We start from the raw sequence: 22,835 nt of genomic DNA, 5'->3' as shown, positions 1-22,835 counted from the left end.
ACTAAATGCTATTAGAAGAAATCAATCAACATTCAGGCACTTTAGCCAGAGATGTAAACGATAAAGCCCCAATATCACCATTTTGTTTGCTTTTTCATTCAGTGCATTTTTTTCAGTTGAGATATTGTGAGATTAACAAGGTGAATAATGATTTGTGTTGTTTTTGGTAGGTAATGATTTCATGCTTGAAGGGTAATATCATCTGAAGCATTTTTCTGATTGTGATCACTGAGGGGAAAAAACAACACACTGACAGTATAGGCCAATAATTAGAAATCATTATCTGACAAAAACAAGAACAAGATTCTGATCAATTCCTATGTGTTTAACGCCCTCAACAAGCACATGGCTAATGTATCCTCCTTAGCTGGAAAATCAATTCAGCTGTGTTTGTATAGCAACCAATCAGCAACTATATCATAATCTGAAACAGTGCAATGCTGCTCCAGAGCAGAATTGAAATATGTGTAACCCCTTTTAGAGGCACGTAGTAGTGCAATAATAAATGCTCTTGCACATTGGAGCATTTTACTATTGCATTATTATGTAATTTTACTGGTGTTTTACAACTTGTTTTGAAACTGTACTGATTTTATGCTCTTGATAAAGGCTTGTTTGCCGAAACGCGTTGAGCTGTATTTTAAATAAACTCAGAAGCTGCATCTGAAGATATCACTGTGATGTTTTCAAATAAAAGGCTGATTTAAACTGCAATCTTGTGAGTATAACCTGTTTGTGTGCCTACCATACTGCCTGCAATTTGCTGCACTATTGTGTGCCTTTTATTTTGGAGGTGTAAGAAGCCGGGTTTCTCAGTGGACAAGAGCAGCTTTGATTCCCTGGGGTGACACAGCACCTTCACTTATTTAGCTTAGTTGCAGTGAAGATGGGAAGTGGAGTTTGCATTGTTAGCATAATTCAATACCTCCTAATAATGAACACTTGTGTGTATTCAAAAACAATGTGACTTATTTATGTATGCTTAAAGGGGCAGTGTACTGTAAAATTGCTTTAGCCTTAATATTTTTCCATTGACTTGTTATACCAGCAGTGGAATATGAAATGTATGAGAAATTGTTCATTTGGGTTTATTTTTGTATATGAAATAGCTGGTTTTGTTCTTTGATACCACAACCTATAAAAATGCGCTGTGCTTGCAGGAAAATTAGATCTTCTTATGTTATTTAGTTACATACACACAAATGCTTCTTTATCTTATCCCTGTATATATACCAAAGGCCAAAACTTAGGCCTGATGATCGAAAGTAATACAAGGCAGTGAGATATTCAAAAAAGATCTGTCGCCATGTCAAGAAAGCCATGTAAATATTCCAAATTGCTGACATCAGTGTTTAAAGGCAGCATCACCAAGAGGCGTTTACTACACATTGCAATTATTAATGCACTAACTACCAATACCCCACCGCTAACTACCCCATAACCTATTAAACCCCTAACCACCATTACCCTCACCACAAGCTACCGCTAACCTAGTAACTCGATACCCTACCGCAAACTACTCTAACCATTTAACCCCCTAACCGCTAATAACCCCACAGCAATGTACATTACTCCTTCTCATACCTTTGCATCTGACATTGTGTGGCCCCCAAAGTGTGGGGACCTAGGCAAGTGCCCCTCTAGTCCTGTCCATAGGTCAGGCCATGGTTCGTTGGTGGCCTAGTGGGCCTCTCTCCCAAGACTTTAACCCCTTGAGTGCTAACGACGGCTCTGAGCCGTCGCAGAGTTTCCCACTCAGGTGCTAACACTCTCCCAACTTGAGGAAAATCTGGGGACTCCCACCCAATCCTACCCCGGCGATCGGGCCTGTATAGTGACAGGCACCGCCGGGGCTTCACGTTTTGCCTGGTGACGTCACGCGCAATGACATGATGACGCCACCGTGCAACTTTATTAGCAAAATACAATGACAAGTATAGGAAAAGGGGGCATTCTGCTTAGAAGCCTGTATCTCAGGCATCTAAGCAACTACAGACCCCCAACACCTACCGTTGGAAAGGTAATCGCCTAACATTTCCAATAGTATAAATTGGGGATCTGAAGAAAAGAATATAAAGATAAAAAAAAATATTTACAAAAATTTAAAATTAAAAAACCCTCAAATCAGCTGAGCACCCAGGTGGGAAAGTGCTTAGCACTCAGAGGGTTAATGGGAGTGCTGGTGACGTCCTTACTGTTGTCATGTCATAAAGAGATGGTGCCACTGTAGCTACAAGGATCCTTGATGAGGGGAGGTGATTCAAACCCCTCAATCTCAGCTCCCTTAGCAGCTACAAATGATCAAAACTCCTCATTTGAAAGAGAATCACTTAAAAAGCACCAATACCCCAAAAAATATAAAAAAAAGTTGTAAAAGTAGCAAAAAGGGTTTTACTGGGGATGGGAGCATTGGGGACATATATCAAGAAAATCAGAAATGCTTATAGAGCTACCATGAAGTTTATAATATATATAAAACAATAAATGAATCAATCATTATATTTGCTACCTTCCCTCTGTAGAAGTATGTGACACTCAAGCCTTATTTTGTTTATCTTTAGACACGATGACTTGAAAGAGATGTTGGACAGTAACAAGGATTCACTGAAGCTGGAAGCTATGAAGAGGATTGTAGCTGTGAGTTAGATGCCCTATACTTTATTCTTACAGTTTATGACATAAGGCCTGATGATCAAAGGTTTGCTTACTAACAACAAGAAATACACAATTCTCAACAGTTACGCAATGTTCACACCAGGTAAAATATGTTTTAAAAAGTGAGCTTTCCCTCGCCATACAGACAATACGTGAGGTGGCTTCAACAAGAAAGTATAGGTCACAATATCTTAGAACATTCCGAAAACTTTGTAAATGAATGTGAATGTCAGCAGCCTATGTAGAGAGTGGGTATGTCACAGCCCAGCCAATAGAGAAAATGAAGGGGAAAAGAGGAACTCTAAAATAATATAAAATAAATAAATATGCACTTTTTAAAAAAAAAAATTGCTTTGCGGTTTTGCTTGTACACTAATATATTTTTCATTGCAACATTCTTAAAGACGAAAATTTACCATCCCTTTAAGAAAGTAGTTACAACTTTTTACTTTTACAAAAGTGAGTTAAAAAAGTACTCACACTGCAAATTGTGTTTTTGAAAAATGGTGAGATTTCAAACGTGCAAACTATTGAATGACTTCAATCATGCCAAGCTGTAATTCTCAATGTATACAATGGGGTTTAATTGCAGAATCCCATTTTACAGTAAGCAATGACAATATTATGAATATAAATATCATATTTTACACACTTGCCCAGTATACCTATAATGTCCTAGCTCAAATGGATAAAAAAAAATAATTGACATGTTTTGCTATTGTTTTAGATTTAATTTACCAACTGTAAATTGTTATTGTCATTACACACTGTACATAGGTACTGTACATAGGTATCAATATAAGCACCTGTAACCGATAGACCTGCTAAAGGACCATTATATTAGTGATTTGGATTTCATACATTATGGAGATTGTATAGATCATTCCGCAAATATTACAAAACACAGCAAATGCTACTAACACGCCTCTTTGCTAATGGACATTCACATACAATTTCAAACAGTTTAGAACATTACGCATGGACTTTCGAAGCAGATATTACAACAAACTTTAGAAAATTGGGTCCATAGTATGATTGGATATCCTATACTATAACTTTCCTTCTCGTGTCCTCAGATGATTGCTCGAGGAAAGAATACATCAGACTTGTTTCCAGCTGTAGTAAAGAATGTGGCCTGCAAGAACATTGAGGTGAGTTTGAGACATATTAAAAAAAATACATTTGGGGACCTCAAGACTGTTGTTTATAATGATCCCTATGATGTGCAAATCATCCGTGTCTGTCTTTATTAGATCATGGGAGTCCAATAAAACATGTTTGTGATGGGTGTTAGCCCAAAATGTTGTCTATTGAATCCCTTAGTTAATTGTTGATCCCTATCATACCCCTGTGATAAGCCGTTTTGAAACTTTTAGATGCTTATTTTTAAGCAGACTTGGCCAACTGGTGACCCATAAGCCGTATGTGGCCCCTAAGAAGAAAGAAAAACTACGATTGTGTGCCATAGTTTTTGTTGCCTCTAGGAAAAAGTAGACCTAAAAATGTGTTTTTTTGGGAACTTCTGGTGGGTGACCACAACTCAAAAGCCCTCTGGAGGGGAAAAAAAGCAGACAGAGGGTATCCTGCAACATTATCTAAAGTATCCTTGCTTGCTTTCCCCCAGCAAAACTCCATATACATTGTTACCAATGCACAAAAGAATTCTGGATAAGATATGCAAATTAGATACGCAAAATCTCAGATTTTTTGCTTCAAAACGTTACACGTCCCATGGATGTGTGCAAAAGTCACCATCTTTGTCCACAACACCAGAAAGTAGATACAAAATACAAAAAGTTCCAAGCACACTCCACACCATAATGATTAGGATAAAACAGATAAAATGTATTCCAATCCGTTAAAATCAGGATGAGTAAACAGCTTTTAAAACCGCAATGACAGACAAATGAGCTTAGGGTATCTGATATTGAGGGGATTATATAGGCACTCTCATCCATATTTTATGACAGTAGCCCTGGCACTTCTGGGTTTCCTGGTCTGTTACATTAGCCCACACCCACTCATGTCATGGTGACATCACCAAATACCTGGATTCCCCTCTGTGAGGTCTATCCCAATGCCACCTTATAAGTGCCTAAATATGAAGGGGTTGTGCAATCAGCTACAATACCCCCCATTACAAAAACACGTGGTCATCATGCACATTAACAGCATTGTGGAATTGATGACCACATGTGGTTATTCACACTTAAAGCATTAAAGGGTTACTTAAACCTATATTTAGCCACCAATCAGCAAGCGCTACCCAGGTGCTGAACCAAAAATGCTGACTCCTAAGCTCAGATTCCTGCTTTTTAAATAAACATAGCAAGAGAATGAAGACAATTTGATAAGAGGAGTAAATTAGAAAGTTGCTTAAAATTGCATGCTCTATCTGAATTATGAAAGAAAAAAATGGGTTTAGTATCCCTTTAAGAGACCATTATCATATAATAAAGGAAGAATTTTAATGAATGGTTGTAGAGCTACAGTTCTTGGACTATTGAGTAAATTGCTGGGATCTTGGCAGTGAAATAGTTGGCACTATAACACACATACTGGACTGGTTGTTAACATTTCTCATGTCTGTCTTTGTGTTGTGGGAACATTGTGATATTTGAGACAGGTCATGCTCACTTTGCAATTGTTGAAAAATGCAATGGTATTGGCAAATGCAGTGTTCTGCATTCTAGAATCTTAAAATGTATTATAATTGAAGTATTACTAGAACAGTCTGGTTTCTTTGTTTCAGATTACAGTTTTTTCTTCTTTTGCTCTAGGTGAAAAAGTTGGTTTATGTCTACTTGGTTCGATATGCAGAGGAGCAGCAGGACCTGGCTCTGCTTTCCATCTCCACATTTCAGCGAGGATTAAAGGTGTGAAGTAGGAGAATAGCACTCCAAGAAGTAGTGAATTTCACTTTTTTGTTTGTTTAAATTTAGCCTGCTGCTCGTGCCTTTTTTTATAAGTTGCGATGAATAATGATGCTCGTACACTGGAGGTTTATGTGCTACTTGTAAGCCACACATATATGGGCTAGATTTATTAAGCTCCATTTTCTGCTTTTTCGGCCAGGTGGAGCAGGTTTGCATAAGCGAGCCTGCTGCCACATAGTTAAGAAGCAGAAACTGCTTCTTTTTTCTCTCCGCCAACTCAGAGGTGGTGAGATCAATCACCCCGACACTCACTCGATCGGGTGATTGACATTCTCTGCTCTAGAGCAATTGGTTGTTCCAGAGCAGGGGGCAGCATTGCCCAACACTAATCTTGTGCAATGTTAAATTTTACACTGTGATGCAACATCACAAGTGGTGATTGCAGGCCTATTATACCATAGACTTCACTACTTGCAAACCTGTCTGTCTGCAGGGATAGTAAAATTTGCACATAAACGGCTAGATTACTAGTTGACCCCTATTTATAGCTCCCGCTCGTGCGCTAACTCCACTAGACTTTGGCTTTTTGCACACGTCGGGTAGCGCTCATATTACAAGTTAAAAGTAAAAGATTTTTGCTTGTACGCTAAACTGATGCGCGCAAAAACCTGAAGTCAGAATATCGCAACCGTGTTAATGTTTTCCCTTATAGATTTCAATGGAGTGTTAAAAGTGGAAAAAAAACTAACACCCTTGTGCGCAAATCCGATTGCACTTACTCAAGTGCGCTAACAAGACATAAAATATGAATATTTCACATTCCAATGTTCTTCACATAGCAGAATATGTTCAATTTATTCATAAATACATATACATACATATATATATACATATACATACATATATATATGATAGTATTTTAGTACAGAATATATATATATATATATATATATATATACACCTACATATATCTTTATATATATATATATAGATATATATAGATATAGATATTTAGGTATAGATATATATAGAAACAAACAGAGAATGCTCCCTTGCACACAGTTCCCAGATAAACAGTCTGTATACAGCAAAGCGTCGTCAATATGGGAGTACTGTAAACTCAGTCGATATGTGATATTGTTGAGCGGAAGTTAAGCATAATATTAGCAAAGCTTACCCCTCAAGATGTGACTCGTCCGGTCCCAGGGAGCAGGGACACCGAGGCAAACGCTGTGTGGCTGGCACATAGACTCACTCCTGTGAGAGTATCCAATCCTCCAGGTGTACACAAATCCGTCTCCCTCCTCAGACGTCACAGGGATGTATGCCGCCTTCTCACTTCCCATTGGACAATGGCAATCCAGTTCGGGCGTAGCACAGGGCTTGGGAAAAAAAGGAGGATATACCCATGTAACGGTGCCGCTCACTAAGTCAGGTCAGCAGTGAGTAGAAATGACAAGGGAGCGGAGCAACAACTTCTTAAAACTTAGTCTTTATTCCAAATACAGTTAAAAAGATTCAGAATACACACATGTATTGCAAAGTAAAAAGAAGTCCACAAACCTAGCTGACGCGTTTTGGCTGTACGCCGTTGTCAAAGCTAATGGAGTTCAGGGAAACTCCCCGCCTCTTAAAAGTGTAAATTGACCCCTATTGGTTAACATGTCTTGGTTCAAATTAACCCTTACTTTATCCATATAGGGTTATCATACCAATTGCAAACAGATTATACCAGACCATAAGATTACAGGCAAGTATGTTTGCTCTTATAGTAACTGGCCCACTAAATAGTGATATATGCCTGACTGCACAGAACCTGATTATTATACGAAACAGCAATGTCAAGTATAAATTTGTGTCAAGTGATCTATGAATATGAATACATATACAAATGCCTATGAACACTGCTATACCTCTACCAAAACCAAATGTAATATTGCACATGTCATAATGGACTAAGCGGGATATCTTACATATTTTTGTGAACTTCAATATGAGTTAAATCTTTGATTGTGAGCAATTAATAGCAGTCAACGAAGGCCTATACATATATTATTAAATAGATTCCGATATGATTAAAAATGTCAAATTTGGATGGTGCTTTAATCTTAATAACAGTTTGTTTCGTAATACTAAGTTCATAATTATTAGTCCCTGAATCCTAATTCCTACACACCTCGTATAGCCATACACCAAATGTCAAATAAATAAACAGTGTTCAGCCCTATTGGTTACATTTTTACACAAATATATTGACTGTAATTGCATGTATGTACAATATATCTATCCTCACTAACCTAGCTGTTGTTTTCCCTCTTCTCCTTCAAAAGGCTCCAGTACGGGACCACTATGGGTCTATATATTATAGTCACTTTATAAATAAATATATAAATAGGTGCAAAGCTGTTGGTCTCATTGTGTATTGTTTGTGTGTTGTAACCTTAAGGCAGAACTTTAACAGTTTGAAAAAAGGCGTTTGTTTGTCTGGAGACCGATACTGTATTCTATGTCCCCATATACTTAAATAGGTTACCTGTCAAGAGTGTTTAATTTTAATATATGAAGAGTATCTAATGTACTAACATCAAATGGGGATTGATGGTTTAAATAAAGGACCCAATGATCCGCATACCTAGGGAATGTGAGAGGCTACTGCCAAAAGTTTATTAGGTCATAAGATGAATTTAACCCTTGTGGATATCTAGTTTTTAGGGTGAATATCCAGTAGACCTCTTGTTTGGCTAGTAGCCTATATAGGAATATCTACTTATAAATATATAGAACATATTCCCCTATGTGAAGAACATAGGGTTGTGAAATATTTATAGTAAATACATTAATAAAACCTTTATTAAATATGAATATTGCATAAATATGCTTTTACAAGTTTTCAGCTACTTGACTGCAAAAGATTCCAATGCACTTATATACATGTATATGTCTATATGTGTGTACATATGTATTTATGTGTTTATATGTGTATATATGTCTGTAAATACATATATACACATATAAATACATAAATTCATATATACATACATCAATATAAATTATTGCATAGAAAATTAGCACATCAAGGCAAGTATCGCCGCTTGCTTTTACCCATTAACACTCCATATACACTGTTACCAATGCACAAGAGGATTCTGGGTAAGATATGCAAATTAGAAATCCATCATCTCAGATTGTTTGCTTCACACTGTGTTAACACACAGTGATTCCCTGTTAGGGAGAATGCTGCAATACAGAAATCACCACTAGACAGCCTGTTTCATTCTTGTTAGAACTCTTCAGTAATGGATAGATTTCTGATTGCTGTGCAGGTAAAGCTCATTTCAAGGTAAAATCAAAATTCATTAAAATTATGGTGGAGATAAATGTCTGAGATTAAAATCCTCCATGTCTCAAAAGTATATCAATATAAATTGTTGCATAGGAAATTAGCACATCTAGGCAAGTATCCCCGCTGGGTTTTACCCAGTAACACTCCATATACACTGTTACCAATGCACAAGAGGATACTGGGTAAGATATGCAAATAAAATCTGAGATGTTGGATATCTAAAGCCGCGATTAACCCCTTTTTGCTCACTCGCAACTGTTAGCGCGCCACTTGTAATCTAGCCCACAGTTGGGTAATAAAGTTTCATTTCTGCAGTATAAGCTTGTTAAAAAAGTTGAGTAATAATATGTCTTTTTAATTTTAGGACCCCAATCAGCTGATCCGTGCCAGTGCCCTGCGTGTTCTCTCCAGTATCCGTGTGCCAATAATTGTGCCAATTATGATGCTGGCAATAAAAGAGGCTGCTTCAGATATGTCTCCCTATGTGCGCAAGACAGCAGCACATGCTATACCCAAACTTTACAGGTAAAGTTCTATACAGACAATTTCCATGATGTTATGTTCCATTCCAAAGAAAACGTAGAAATAATAAAAAGTTACTTAGGGCTAATGAGTTTTACCTTCATTACATTAGCTCAGAGTCTTTTTGTTATATATTAATGCCCCTGACAACAGCTGTATAAAATGTAATCTCATGTGCGGGTGGCAGTTTTGTGGGGCTATGCTCACACATTGGGATGCACACAGTGACAAACATGCTGTCACATTAACAATCATGCCCACTGACACACATACACTCACATGAGAAACAATTGTATTGTGCACAGAAAAGCCCTGAGATATTTAGACTTATAGTAGGGAACATTGAGGCACTCATAAGCCCCTTGTATTACCCCCTGCAGGCAATGGCCTGTAACATGATATAACTAAGGATCATGCTGAATTTAGGATGTGTCATAAAAAGTAATTTTTTCATCTGCATACAAGATATCATGATTCAACTGAAAAAGCAGGAAGGTCTTAAAAAAACAATGAAAAAGACTTCTATTTTTCTAATGAAACAAAATAAATGACTTATTATGAGCTAGAGCGATTGCTATATATCGCTCACGCTCATGCGTTAACTCTGCTAGAAGTAAGCTTTTTACGTTCATCGGGTAGCACACATATTACAAGTTAAAAGTAAAAAGATTAACCCGACACATACGGAAACAAACAAACGTAGACTATGGCGACAAGTCTCCTGATCGCTTTTTGTCAAGTGCGATATCCCAAGAACCTATTCCCCCATAGAAATCAATAGAGCAAAAAAGATGAAAAAACCTAACACCCTACTCGTGTGATAACCCGAACGCATATTCTCAAGTGCACTAACCAGTCATGAAAATATGAATATTTCATTTTTCAGTCTTCTTCACGTAGAAGAATATGTTCTATGTATTCATAAATACATATGTCTATATATATGTATGATGTATGTATATAATTATATATAGAAATATCTATATAAAAATACTAAGAACATATTCCCTTATGTGAAGAACATTTGAATGGGAAATATTTGCATTACATACATAGTTAAACACTTTATTAAATATGCATATTGCATAAATATGATTTTACATGTTTTTAGCTACTTGACTGCAAAGGGCTCCAATGCACTTATATATATGTCTATATATGTATACATATGTATTTATGTGTATATATGTCTGTAAATACATATATACACATATAAATACATAAACATGTAATTTATCCCTATATGCATGTGTTCCCTCTTTTTTGTGCTTTTTATAAAATGGATGTGCCTACCCTAGTCAAAAAGGAGGATCTTCCTGGAGTCATTCTGAAGTAATTGATGATTCCAGACTAGTCATCAGAAGCCATCCTGAAGTATGCCCGCAGGACGAAATATGTAAATGAGATGACTCATTCACTGGCTGTTCATGCTTGTGAAGTAATCAGTAAGGTTATCATCTGCTAAGCATTCTGAAGTCATCACCCAGAATTTTTTACCTTAACTGATGACTTTACAAGCCTGAGTATATCTGAGGCTGTGAAGATGACTTCTAAAGTAGTTTGATGATCATCAAATGACTCCAGGGTGGTCACTAAAGTAAATCTGCTTGTCTTGAGTATGCTGTGAGAAAAAAAATATCTGTATTTATGTATGTATCTGGAGGAGTTTTGACCCTTAACCATTGATATTCTACTCTAGGTAAATATACATTTCATTTTAGTTTTTGCAGTACTATTTAAACATCTTAAAAATATTTGTGTGCTTGATAAAGCTATCAGAAAGTGCATAGCTGTGTACAACTGGTACTTTAGGACTGACTGCTTGCTGGTTGATAAACAATTGTCCCATTTCTCTATATGGGGAATGGTGAGATGCCTTAAATAATATTTTTTTTTTTCTGAGTACAATATCCATTAAAAATATAAGCGTTTTAATTTTACCACTTTTATTTTCTGCAAAAATGACATTTGTGTACATTTAAGTTGTAAGATAAACCCAAGTTTACTGTATAACACGGTCTGCAAATAAGGTAATATTGTTCAGATTGTGAAATTAGTATACACTGTACTTTTAAAGAGACTTGTTACACTTTTGCTAAATTGCTAAAAGTGATGCACCATGTCTATAAAAAATTGACAAGAAAATTTCACATGAACAGTTTACTATGAAATCTCGCAAAACTTTGAGAAAATCACACAAACTTATGGTAAAGAAAAGTGAGAATTCAGCAGTAATTATATTGATTGGCTTTTCTTTTTTCACCATTTAGATGAAAAATGATTTGCTGATTGATAGCTGTTTATAGAGCAGTTACTCTATTGAGTTGATCATATTTATACATGAAGAGGAATCCAGTTATACGCCATAAACCTTTTTTTTCCTAATTTTTACAGTTGCATTGAGGGTAAATAAGATTTTTTGATGAGTACCATGTGCCTTTAAAGCACAATTACTCTCTCGTCTTTTTTTGTGCTTTGCTCTTTTCCTCCCCCCTCCTCCGTTCTCTCTCTCTCTTTCAGCTGCATTTCTGTCACCTTCCTTTATCATTTTTTCTTGTATTTTTGTACATTTTTCTTACTATTCCGTACGCAGCTTGGATTCAGACCAGAAGGACCAGCTCATTGAAGTGATAGAGAAGTTGCTCTCTGACAAAACCACGGTGAGTTATTATACGGTGCCTCATGCAATCGGTTAGGTTTGTCGTGCAAAGTATCTCTGGTGACCTTTCGTGGGTTTTTCAAATCTGAAAATATTTGAGGTTATCTGCACACCCTTAGGAAACCCAATTATCCCGCCGCTTTCCAGTGGGTTTGCCTGTGATAAATTACTTTTTGCATGATAAAAAAACAAAAAAGAAAAACATTGTGTTTTTTTTTTTAATGTTAAAGTTTTTGCAAACATATTAATGGATTCAGTTGTTTCCTGGTTTAATAAAAAAAGACTTGTTTGGATGTATAACTTTGTTAATTATTAAATTACTTAAAGGGACAGTCTAGGCCAAAATAAACTTTCATGATTCAGATAGGGCATGTAATTTTAAACAATTTTCCAATTTACTTTTATCACCAAGTTTGCTTTGTTATCTTGGTATTCTTAGTTGAAAGCTTAACCTAGGAGGTTCATATGCTAATTTCTTAGACCTTGAAGGCCACCTCTTTTCAGAATGCATTTTAACATTTTTTCACCACTAGAGGGTTTTAATTCATGTATTTCATATAGATAACACTATGCTCGTGCACGTGAAGTTATCTGGGAGCAGGCACTGATTGGCTAAACTGCAAGTCTGTCAAAAGAACTGAAATAAAGGGGCAATTTGCAGAGGCTTAGATACAAGATAATCACAGAGGTTAAAAGTATATTAATATAACTGTGTTGGTTATGCAAAACTGGGGAATGGGTAATAAAGGGATTATCTATCTTTTAAAACAATAACAATTCTGGTGTAGACTGTCCCTTTAGTTAGATTTACCTAGTTGATAACTGCACAAGTCCTAAACTAATATTAATGGTCAAGTAAACAAATGTATAAGAGCACATCAGATAGTCAATTGGCAATACTGAATCAAGTAGCCATCTTATTTTAGCTTTGCATTGACTGCTATTGGAATGTCTGTGCAAACTCCCTTGAAAAGCATGAGAAACACTATTTCAGTTTTTTGCATTATAAAATGTTTAATTATGCCTATTTAAAAAAAAAACTTCAGATAGAGCATGGAATTTTATTAAACTTTACTGTTTACGTCTATTATCAAATTTGCTTTGTTCTCTTGGTATTTTGGTTGATGAGTAAATCTAGTAAGGCTGCTAAAAGCTTAGGAGCATGCGTTTTCAGCATTCCATGGCAAGCAGTGCTTGTAACTATGTATAACATTGCTATAAACATTATTGCAAACACTGCTGCCAAATGGTATAAACATTATTAAAAACACCTGCACGCTCCTGAGCTCACCTGGGATTACTATTTAACAAAAGATACCAAGAACACTAAGCAAAACCAATAACAGGAGTAAATTGGAAAGTAGTTTACAATTTAATGCTCTGTCCAATCTATTCAAGTTTATATTGACTTTACTGTCCTTTTAATGCTATTATCATAATTTATAAAGTGCCAACATACACAGTTCTGTGACAGAACATTTAAAATTTCATTTTGTGTCTTTAAATATAGAAATAGTTGTGTAGATTTGTGCTGTCATTGAATACTATTTTATTTTTTGCACATTTGAGCCTGTATATTAATATATAAAAAACAATGACAACTTCCATTTGTGGTGTTATGTTTGAGATGCAACGTGCTAAGCTTTTAACATGATGTAAAGTGTGACCAGCTTCCATTTTACACCCAGTTTACATATAATCGCATTTTACAACTGTGCAACATTTTTTTTGTAAAGTAAGCACATACAGCCCTACTTCCATCTTCATTTACATTTCAGTAAATTGGTCCTTTTTAGAGAAAAAATTGAATTGCAGAGTAATTGTTCATACTAAATGACTTCATTTACATCTATGTCAGATTCCTATGTTTTGTTAATATATTTTTTCTTCATGATTTTAAACAATACATTTATACAAGTATGAAATATTACTTAAATAAACACTTAATGGCCAAAAGTATATGGACACCCTACTAATTATTGAGTTGATGTGTTTTAGCCACACCTATTGCTAACAGGTGCATACAATCCAGCACATATCCATGAAATCTCCATAGAGAAACAGAGCTCAGTGACTTTAAACTTGGCAATGTCATAGGATGCCACCTTTGCCACAAGTCAGTTTGTGAAATGACTGCATTTACTAGATTTGCCCGGTCTACTGTAACTGCTATTACTGTGAAGTGGAAATGTGTAGGAACAACAACACCCGGCCATGAAGTAGTGAACTAGGGAAACTCACAGAATGGGGCCGTCAAGTCCTGAAGCCCATATTGTGTAAAAAAAACTATTGTTTTGTTGCATCACTCACTACAGACTTCCAAAACTGCCCCTTGAAAGCAACACCAGCATCAGAAATGTGTATTAGGAGCTTCATGAAGTGGCTTTCCAATGGCCGAGCAGTAGTTGTATAGAAGCCTGACCCTCAACATGCACCATGCCAAGCGTTGGCAGGAGTGGTGTAAAGCACAAACACTACTGGACTCTGAGCAGTGGAATCATGTTCTCTGGAATGATGAATCACGCCTCACTAACTGGCAGTCTGATTGAAGAATCTTTGTGTGGTGGATGCCAGGAGAACGCAGCCTACAGAATGCATAGTGCCTTCTGTTAAAGTTCCTGTTGATCAGGGTAAAGTTCTGGGGCTAGTTTTCTTAGGGTTTTGTCTAGGCTCCTTAGAGGTCATCTTAATGCTACAGGACAAAGACATTTTAGACAATTGGGTGCTTCTAACCTTATGGCAGACGTTTAGAGAAGGCCCTTTCCTGTTCCAGCAAGACTGTAACTCTGTGCACAAAGCAAGATCCATGAAGCACACAAATGCTGTTTTGGCTGAATGAGCACAAGTTCCTACTTATACAATCCAGAAATCTTGTGAGGAAGCCCTCAGAGAGTGTCAGCTGTTATAGCTGCAAACAAGGCTAACAGGTAGATTACAAGTTATGGGCACAACGGGGTGTGAAACGAACGCAACAAAAGTTGCGTTATTTCACACTCTGTTGCGCTGCCACTACAAGTTTTCAAACAGCCGGCTTGTGCGTGCGATATGGTTGCGTTGAGCTCCATACCACACAAAATATAAGCGCTGTTGTGACGTGCTCGTGCATGCTTTCCCCATAGACATCAATGGGGAGAGCGCGTTAGAAAAAAAAACCTAACACCTGCAATTGCGGAATGAAAAGCTCCGTAACGCAGCCCCATTGATGTCTATGGGGGAAAAAAAAGTTACCTTTAAACCTAACACCCTAACATAAACCCCACGTCTAAACAACCCTAATCTGCTGCCCCTGACATCGCCGACGCCTACATAAAGTTATTAACCCCTAAACCTCAGGCCTCCCACATCACTACCACTAAATAAACCTATATTAACCCCTAAACCTAACTCTAACACCCCCTAACTTTACATATTTAAAATAGAGCTAAATTAAAGTTACAATTATTAACTAACTAATACCTATTTAAACTAAATGCATACTTACCTGTGAAATAAAACCTAAGCTAGCTAAAATATAACTAATAGTTATATTTTAGCTAGCTTAGGTTTTATTTTTATTTCACAGGTAAGTTTGTATTTATTTTAACTAGGTAGACTAGTTAGTAAATAGTTATTAAATATTTAATAAACTACCTAGTTTAAAATAAATACAAACTTACCTGTGAAATAAAACCTAAGCTGCCTTACACTAAAACCAATAGTTATTACCCATTTACTAACTACCTAGGTAAAATAAATACAACTTACCTGTGAAATAAAACTCTAAGCTGCTTACACTAAAACCTAGACATAAAAAAAATAAAAAAACTACCATAACAAAAAATAAAAAAACCTACATTACAAAACAAACAAACACAATTATCCAAAAATCAAAACATTAAAAATGATTCCCTATCTAATACCCTTTAAAAAAAAAAAAAACATGAAATAAAAAATAAGAAAACCATAATCTCATAATTAAAATACTAAGGGTCCTTAAAATGGCCTTTTGTAGGGCATTCGCCCTAAAGAAAATCAGCTCATTTATACAAAAGAAAAACAAAACCACCCCCTTAACTATATACAAATCCCCACCCCAAACCTACAAAATAAAATAAAGTAAACCTAATCTACACCATTGCCTTGAAATGGGACTTTGATGGGCATTGTCCTTAAAAGGGGCATTCAGCTCTTTTGCTGCCCATTAAAAATAAAAAAAATGGCTATTCTAAAAAGAAAAAACCCACCCAAAACGAAAAAAAAAAAAACATTACACAAAATAACAAACGAATTAGTCCAAAATAATAACAATTATTCCTATTCTAATACCCATTAATAAAAAAAAAAACACCCAAAATAAAAGAAACCTTATCTATTATAAACTACCAATAGCCGCTTAAAAGGGCCTTTGTAGGCTGTTCAAATCAGCCAATATTATCTTCACTAGCTCTCATCCTATTTGGCTGATTTGGAATTTCCAAAATTAAATCAGCGAATAGGAATGCAAGGATGCCATTTTGAAAAGGCTCCCTTGCATTGAGATTCAGTATATGGCGGTGACCGTATGAAAGAGGATGCCTCCGCGCCGGATGTCTTCAGGATGGACCCGCTCTGCGCCGCCGGGATAAAGATAGAAGATGCCGCCGGGATGATAGATAGAAGATGCCGGTCCCCTGGGATGAAGATAGAAGCCGTGTTACATACTCGTATTTCAGCTACGTTACATCTCATATCAAAATTTTAGAACAATACAAATACAATATTTACAAAGTCTTTGTATATATTGTATTTTGTATTGTTCTGAAATTTTGATATGAGATGTACATGTAGCTGAATACGAGTATGTAACACTGTTTAGACTTATTAATTTTAGATGTTTATTAGACATACACCACTAGGTGGCGCTAAGATTAGAAAATTTTGCAGGTATAAGATAGATAATAATATGATTGGCCACACACTGGGTGTTTGGTATTTAAGGAAGGTGTACACTGCATTGAGGTCATATGATTAAGGGCTACTGAGCCAGAAACCGTCATTATCTTACCTCCAGGTACCTAATAAATTTGGAATATAATTCACTACTGTTGTGCTGCTGGAATTTCGTTGTGCCTATATTATATTGGAGTCTTCAAGCAGTGGCTCCTCCAGTTTTGCACACTAAATATAAGCCACTGGTGCTTGAGTCACTTGGACTTTGTGGATGAAGATAGAAGATGCCACCTGGATGGATCAAGACCTCGCCTCCTGGATGAAGACTTCTTGCAACCTGGATTTCCGGACTTCAGGAACTGTAAGTGGATCTTCGGGAGTTAGTGTTAAGATTTTAAACTTTTTTGGGTGTTTTTTTTTTTTTTTTAGTTTAGGTTTGAGCTTTTCTTAAAGAGCTAAATGCCCTTTTCAGGGCAATGCAAAAGAGCTAAATGCCCTTTTAAGGGCAATGCCCATACAAATGCCCTTTCAGGGCAATGGGTAGCTTAGGTTTTTGTTAGAGTTAGGTTTTTTTATTTTGGGGGTTAGTTGGGTGGTGGGTTTTATTGTTGGGGGCCTTTGTATTTTTTTTTACAGGTAAACAAGCTGTTTAACTTAGGACAATGCCCTAATAAAGGCCCTTTTAAGGGCTATTGGTACTTTATTGTAGGCCAGTTTTTTTTTTTTTGGGTGTTTTTTTTTATAGGGCTATTTGATTAGGTGTAATTCTTTTTTATTTTTGATAATTTCGTTTGTTAATTTTCGTAATTTAGTGTTTGTTATGTTTTGTAATTTAGTACGTTTTATTTTTTGTATTTAGATATAATAATATATATAAGATATAGTAATTTTTATAGTAGTGTTAAATTTTTGTTAATGTGTATTATAGTTTTCTTTAATTGGTAGTTAGTTTTATTTTTGTTTAATAGCTATATTAGTTTTATTGTTAATTTATTTATATATATTTTTTTTTTTTATGTAATTTTATTGAGGTAATAATTTGGCATATAAACACAAAGTTGCTAGCAGCTAATACAATAGAAATCCTTTAAATTTGCTTTTAACAGGGTACAATGTGTAAGTTGCATATTAACAATCATTATACTGGATCTCAGTTGCACTATGCATAGCAATAAAACAAAATAAAACATAATCGCCTGCTGCAAGAATAAGAGAAATAAACAAAATTTCAAGAAAATGCCAATAAAAATCTAGAACCTCTTATTTATCAAGAGGCCACTCTTGGACCTCAGGACAAGAATATTAAACAACTATAAAGACATGGTACACCCTAGAAATAATAGGCCTCTCAAGAGGCCACCTGCTGACAAACCTCAGATTTTATTTTTATACGCTATATATTGTACAGCTTGATGTAATTTAGTACGTTATGTTTTTAATTTTTACAAGATGGTCATCATGAGATATCATTTTTGCGTTCTTTCGATATGGCTATGTTACGAGGTGATATTATATAGATAAGCTGCATTGGACTGATTATGGCGGCTCTCTAGTTAGGCGTGCGATCCATGTAATTAGCCGAGAAAAACCGCATAGTTAACTTCCTGTTAAAGGAAGTATATTATGGGGGGGGGGGGGGAGGTGGTCGGAATAGAAATTTAGGGGCAGATAGTTAACCTAAAGAATGCACGTAAAGCAAAAAGGAGTGTTTTAAGAGATATAATCATAAGGAAGGTAGTGAAGATGCGGTACAAGTGAAAGAGAGACCGCGTAAGTTAGCTCTCCCAAACAAGGAAAAACATTATGTGGGGGGGGAGGGGTGGGGGGGGGGAGGTGGTAACCTGAGTATGGTGAACAATTAGGATGAGGTTGGGGGTGAGGGGGGGAGGAGGTGGGAATTTTAATTAACTATAAACCTAGGTTATATATATAAGAGATCCATTAGTTATTGGAGAGGGTGGGAAACATCTCTACGGTATGGCTTAAAAAAGACAGGCTACAATACATCAAAGCATTATGTCGGAATGAGCAAGAGCTAAATTAGTATGGATTGAAGCGATACCTTGTTCCATAAAGCCAAGGATTAAGATGTTACGGATAGAAGGGTCATGTAGCTCCAAAATAGGCATGTAAGGGGGGAATAGTTGTAATTCTATATATTAATGCAGGTCAGCCTGCGTTAGAAAACAAGCCCTCCTATGATAACTAAGTTCTGTACTTACCATAGATATTGGTAATCGCATGGCTATAGCACTCTTATGTAAGTGTTTAGGCACTACGCAATATTTAGAGCATCTGGATTGCTATGGTTGGACACATAATCAAGCTATACTTCTAATTTAGAGGAGGGGACCTTAAAGAAGTTAGGGTTATATATGCATAGTAAAATTTCTCTAATCTCTGACTGAGATAAAGAGAGTGAAAAATCACACTGTTTGCAGAACCTTCAGCAAGGACAACATAGGGACATAGAAAACATCCAGACTAGAAAATAGTTTAAACCTTCGAATTTGCTTATTTAAGATAGTGTTAGATTATAAGTACCCGCACCTGGGCATGGGGCCCTATGCCCCACGAGCAGGTTAAAAACACTCAAATTAAGAGTTAGGAACTTCCCAAATAGTAAGCGTTCCATGTCTTCCAACCTGGTTATTAAAATGATTTTATGTTGGGGTAACCTATGTGTGTAAGGGCGCACGTTAGCTGCTAACTTGGGAGAGCTATATAATGTGACAGGAGAGGCTATCAGTCAGATATTGTGAACCCATCAGGAGTAACCCCAGATAAATAAGTGATCTGCAAAGGGCAACTCACTATGTTATCAAAATAGGCATCTTAAAGCAGGTCCCATGTGATATACAATTTAAGCAAAGGTTTAAACAAATATAGGCTGTGTTTGAAGTAAAAGCAAATCTCTACTCCCCTCCAGTGGTTAGAGAGTGGGTACACTACACTAGCCATCAAAAGGATATAAGTGAAGATGGAAATGTCTAAAGGCAGATGTAGTTAAATACATATGTAGTATGCTAGGAGAGAGCCATAGAATAACATTTAGGGCACAAAGACAACACTCAGATCCCAGTACATGGTTATGGTATCTTAATAGCTCCTAAATGAAACAACCAAGCTAACTTTGAACGTATAAGCCTTAAAATTGCCACTCAGATGTGGGATAAATTACAGTCCTGAAATTGATATCTATCTATGAACATAAACAGGTTTTAAACGTTGGTATAGGACCTAGATTAATAAACAAGCATATGAGCTATATTGAGCACCCAGAACAGGCAAACTGAGCACTACAAATATTAGACACCATGTTGAAGTAGGGTTATGGGCAACCACACAATAGGGGAAAAACATGACTGGAAGGTGGTTTTGGTTATAACAATTAGCCCATTAGAACAGTCAACTCAGTTGCTATTATATAATTAGGCAAGCAATAACTTTTGCATAAAAATAGCTCAGTTCCTTCCACACCAGCCTATCTCAAAGTAGTTTAAGTTCAGTGTATAGTTCAGTGCCGTGATGAAGGAGAGTCTAGGTATACGCATTTAAGCCAATAGAGCAGTCAGCGGAGTTACCGTATACATTTAGACAACTTTAACCTTTTGAGGAACAATTATCTTAGAAGAACTGTTATATAAACCTGCTGAGCCAAACCAGAACCAAGCGATGTTAAAGAACATAGGCTTGTCCATGTCCTGGAGCAAGGCTGCAACTCAAGTCCAAGCTTAGTAAGCGGCCCCAAGAAGAAAAATGTCACTACTAGGTTTATTGGAGGTTCAGCAGAGGGTCCATATTTAAACTATCGCCAGCCGTATAGTCCCAGTAGGAAGCACAACTTTTTTTTTTATTATTCTATCGATGCCTGTCTTTCCAGAGTGGTAGCATGAGCGTAGGATATAGGGTCACAGCTAGGTGCTTGGAAGGTCTTGCACCAGATTGCAGGGGACAAATGGAGCGGCAGGCGCTGAGAGGAGATTTGCGCTGCTACTGTCTGCACTCCTGGAACAGCAGAACAAAGATAAGGGAATCAAACTGACCCCTAGCACTATCGGAATCTTCCCTTCTCTCTGCCAGCCTCTTGGGTCACCCGTGAAGCGCCGCCCCAGATCGCCAGACCACTGAACTTTTAATATGTCCCTCGCAAGAGCCAGACCGCAAGCAGAGGGTTCAGCCTCCTGTGTGAAGAGCGAGAACTTACTCAGTGGGTGCTGCTGCGCGTTGCAACAGATCGCTACGATAGGCATATCCTCCGGTACACCGCTAGGCTGGGTCGGAGCTAACTGGAATAGGTAGGTTTCCCATGATAGAATTTAAAGTCTCTGCGAAAGCGGAGCTGATATAGCTTCAAAAGGGCTTTGATACCCTCCAGGATGTGACAAGCGTAAGCCATAATGAGCTTGGAAGTGATTTTTGTGAATAGCCCACCTCACGTAGGTTAAAGATGGCTGCTCCTAGTAGGCCTTCATCTAGTTCCATCGGCAAAACTGACTAGGACAGCATAACTTCTTATGATCCTAATCTGTCTCCATTTTTTCTGAGAGGAGCTCAAGTAATCCATTAGTCACCTTATTGGTAAAGATGTATGCTGAGTAGGAAGGTCAAATGTGCATTTTTTAATAATATGTAGTTGGAGAGCTGCGGGACATGCGACCTTCCAGGCTCAGAGCTGGCTCCGCCCCCAGTTTTATTGTTAATTTAAACTTAGTTTTTTTTAATTTGACAGGTAAGTTTTAATTTAATTTAAGATAGGGAAATTGTAATTTTAATATAAAGTTAGGGGGGTGTTAGGTTTAGAGGTTACTAGTTTAAATTAGTTTTTTTGCGATGTGGGGGGTCTTTCTGTTTCGGGGTTAATAGTTTAATTTAGTATATTTCATTGTGGGGGCTTGCAGTTTAGGGATTAATATGTTTATTATAGTGGCGGCGGTGTCTGGGAGCAGCGGAATAGGGGTTAATAACTTTAGTATAGTGGGGGTGATGTGGGCGGACGGCAGATTAGGAGTAAAATATTTAAATAGTATTTGCAATGCGGGAGGGAGGGCGGCGGTTTTAGGGGTTAAAGGGACAGTCTACACCAGAATTTTTATTGTTTTAAAAGATAGATAATCCCTTTATTACCCATTTCCCAGTTTTGCATAACCAACACAGTTATAATAATATACGTTTAACCTCTGTGATTATCTTGTATCTAAGCCTCTGCAAACTGCCCCTTTTTTCAGTTCTTTTGACAGACTTGCAGTCTAGCCAATCAGTGCCTGCTCCCAGATAACTTCTCGTGCACGAGCACAGTGTTATCTATATGAAATACGTGAACCAACACCCTCTAGTGGTGAAAAACTGTTAAAATGCAATCTGAAAGAGGTGGGCTTCAAGGTCTAAGAAATTAGCATATGAACCTCCTACGTTAAGCTTTCAACTAAGAATACCAAGAGAACAAAGCAAAATTGGTGATAAAAGTAAATTGGAAAATTGTTTAAAATTACATGTTCTATCTGAATCATGAAAGTTTAATTTGTCCTAGACTGTCCCTTTAATAACTTTATTATAGTGGTGACGATGTCAGGGAGCGGCAGAATAGGGGTTAATAACTTTTATTAGTGGCGGTAATGTTGGAAGCGGCAGATTAAGGGTTAATAACTTTGATATAGTGTTTGCGATGCGGGAGGGCCTCGGTTTAGGGGTTAATAGGTAGTTTATGGGTGTTAATTTACTTTGTATCATTTTAGTTTAGAGTTTTATGTAACAGTTTTGTTGCGTAAAACTCATAACTACTGCTCTCAGATGACGGCACAGATCTTGTCGTTATAGGGTGTAACGCAAGCTTTTTAGCCTCACCGCAAAACTTGTAATGGCAGCGCTATGG

The 22,835-nt window shown here is 36.8% G+C and overlaps 1 protein-coding gene across 1 annotated transcript in view; it reads left to right on the top strand.

The window, feature by feature from the left end:
• AP3B2 (adaptor related protein complex 3 subunit beta 2) overlaps window positions 1–22,835 on the top strand; it is a 183,373-nt gene that overhangs the window by 46,824 nt on the left and 113,714 nt on the right. The window contains 5 exon segments of the mRNA XM_053719312.1: window positions 2,562–2,637; window positions 3,732–3,806; window positions 5,436–5,531; window positions 9,239–9,399; window positions 11,990–12,056. Coding sequence (XP_053575287.1) covers window positions 2,562–2,637; window positions 3,732–3,806; window positions 5,436–5,531; window positions 9,239–9,399; window positions 11,990–12,056 — 475 coding nt within the window.

Source organism: Bombina bombina, chromosome 6 (assembly GCF_027579735.1).
Source record: "Bombina bombina isolate aBomBom1 chromosome 6, aBomBom1.pri, whole genome shotgun sequence".
Classification (NCBI taxonomy): Eukaryota; Metazoa; Chordata; class Amphibia; order Anura; family Bombinatoridae; genus Bombina; species Bombina bombina.
The sequence above is the reverse complement of the archived record's forward strand: the minus strand, read 5'-3'. Positions and strand labels throughout refer to the sequence as shown.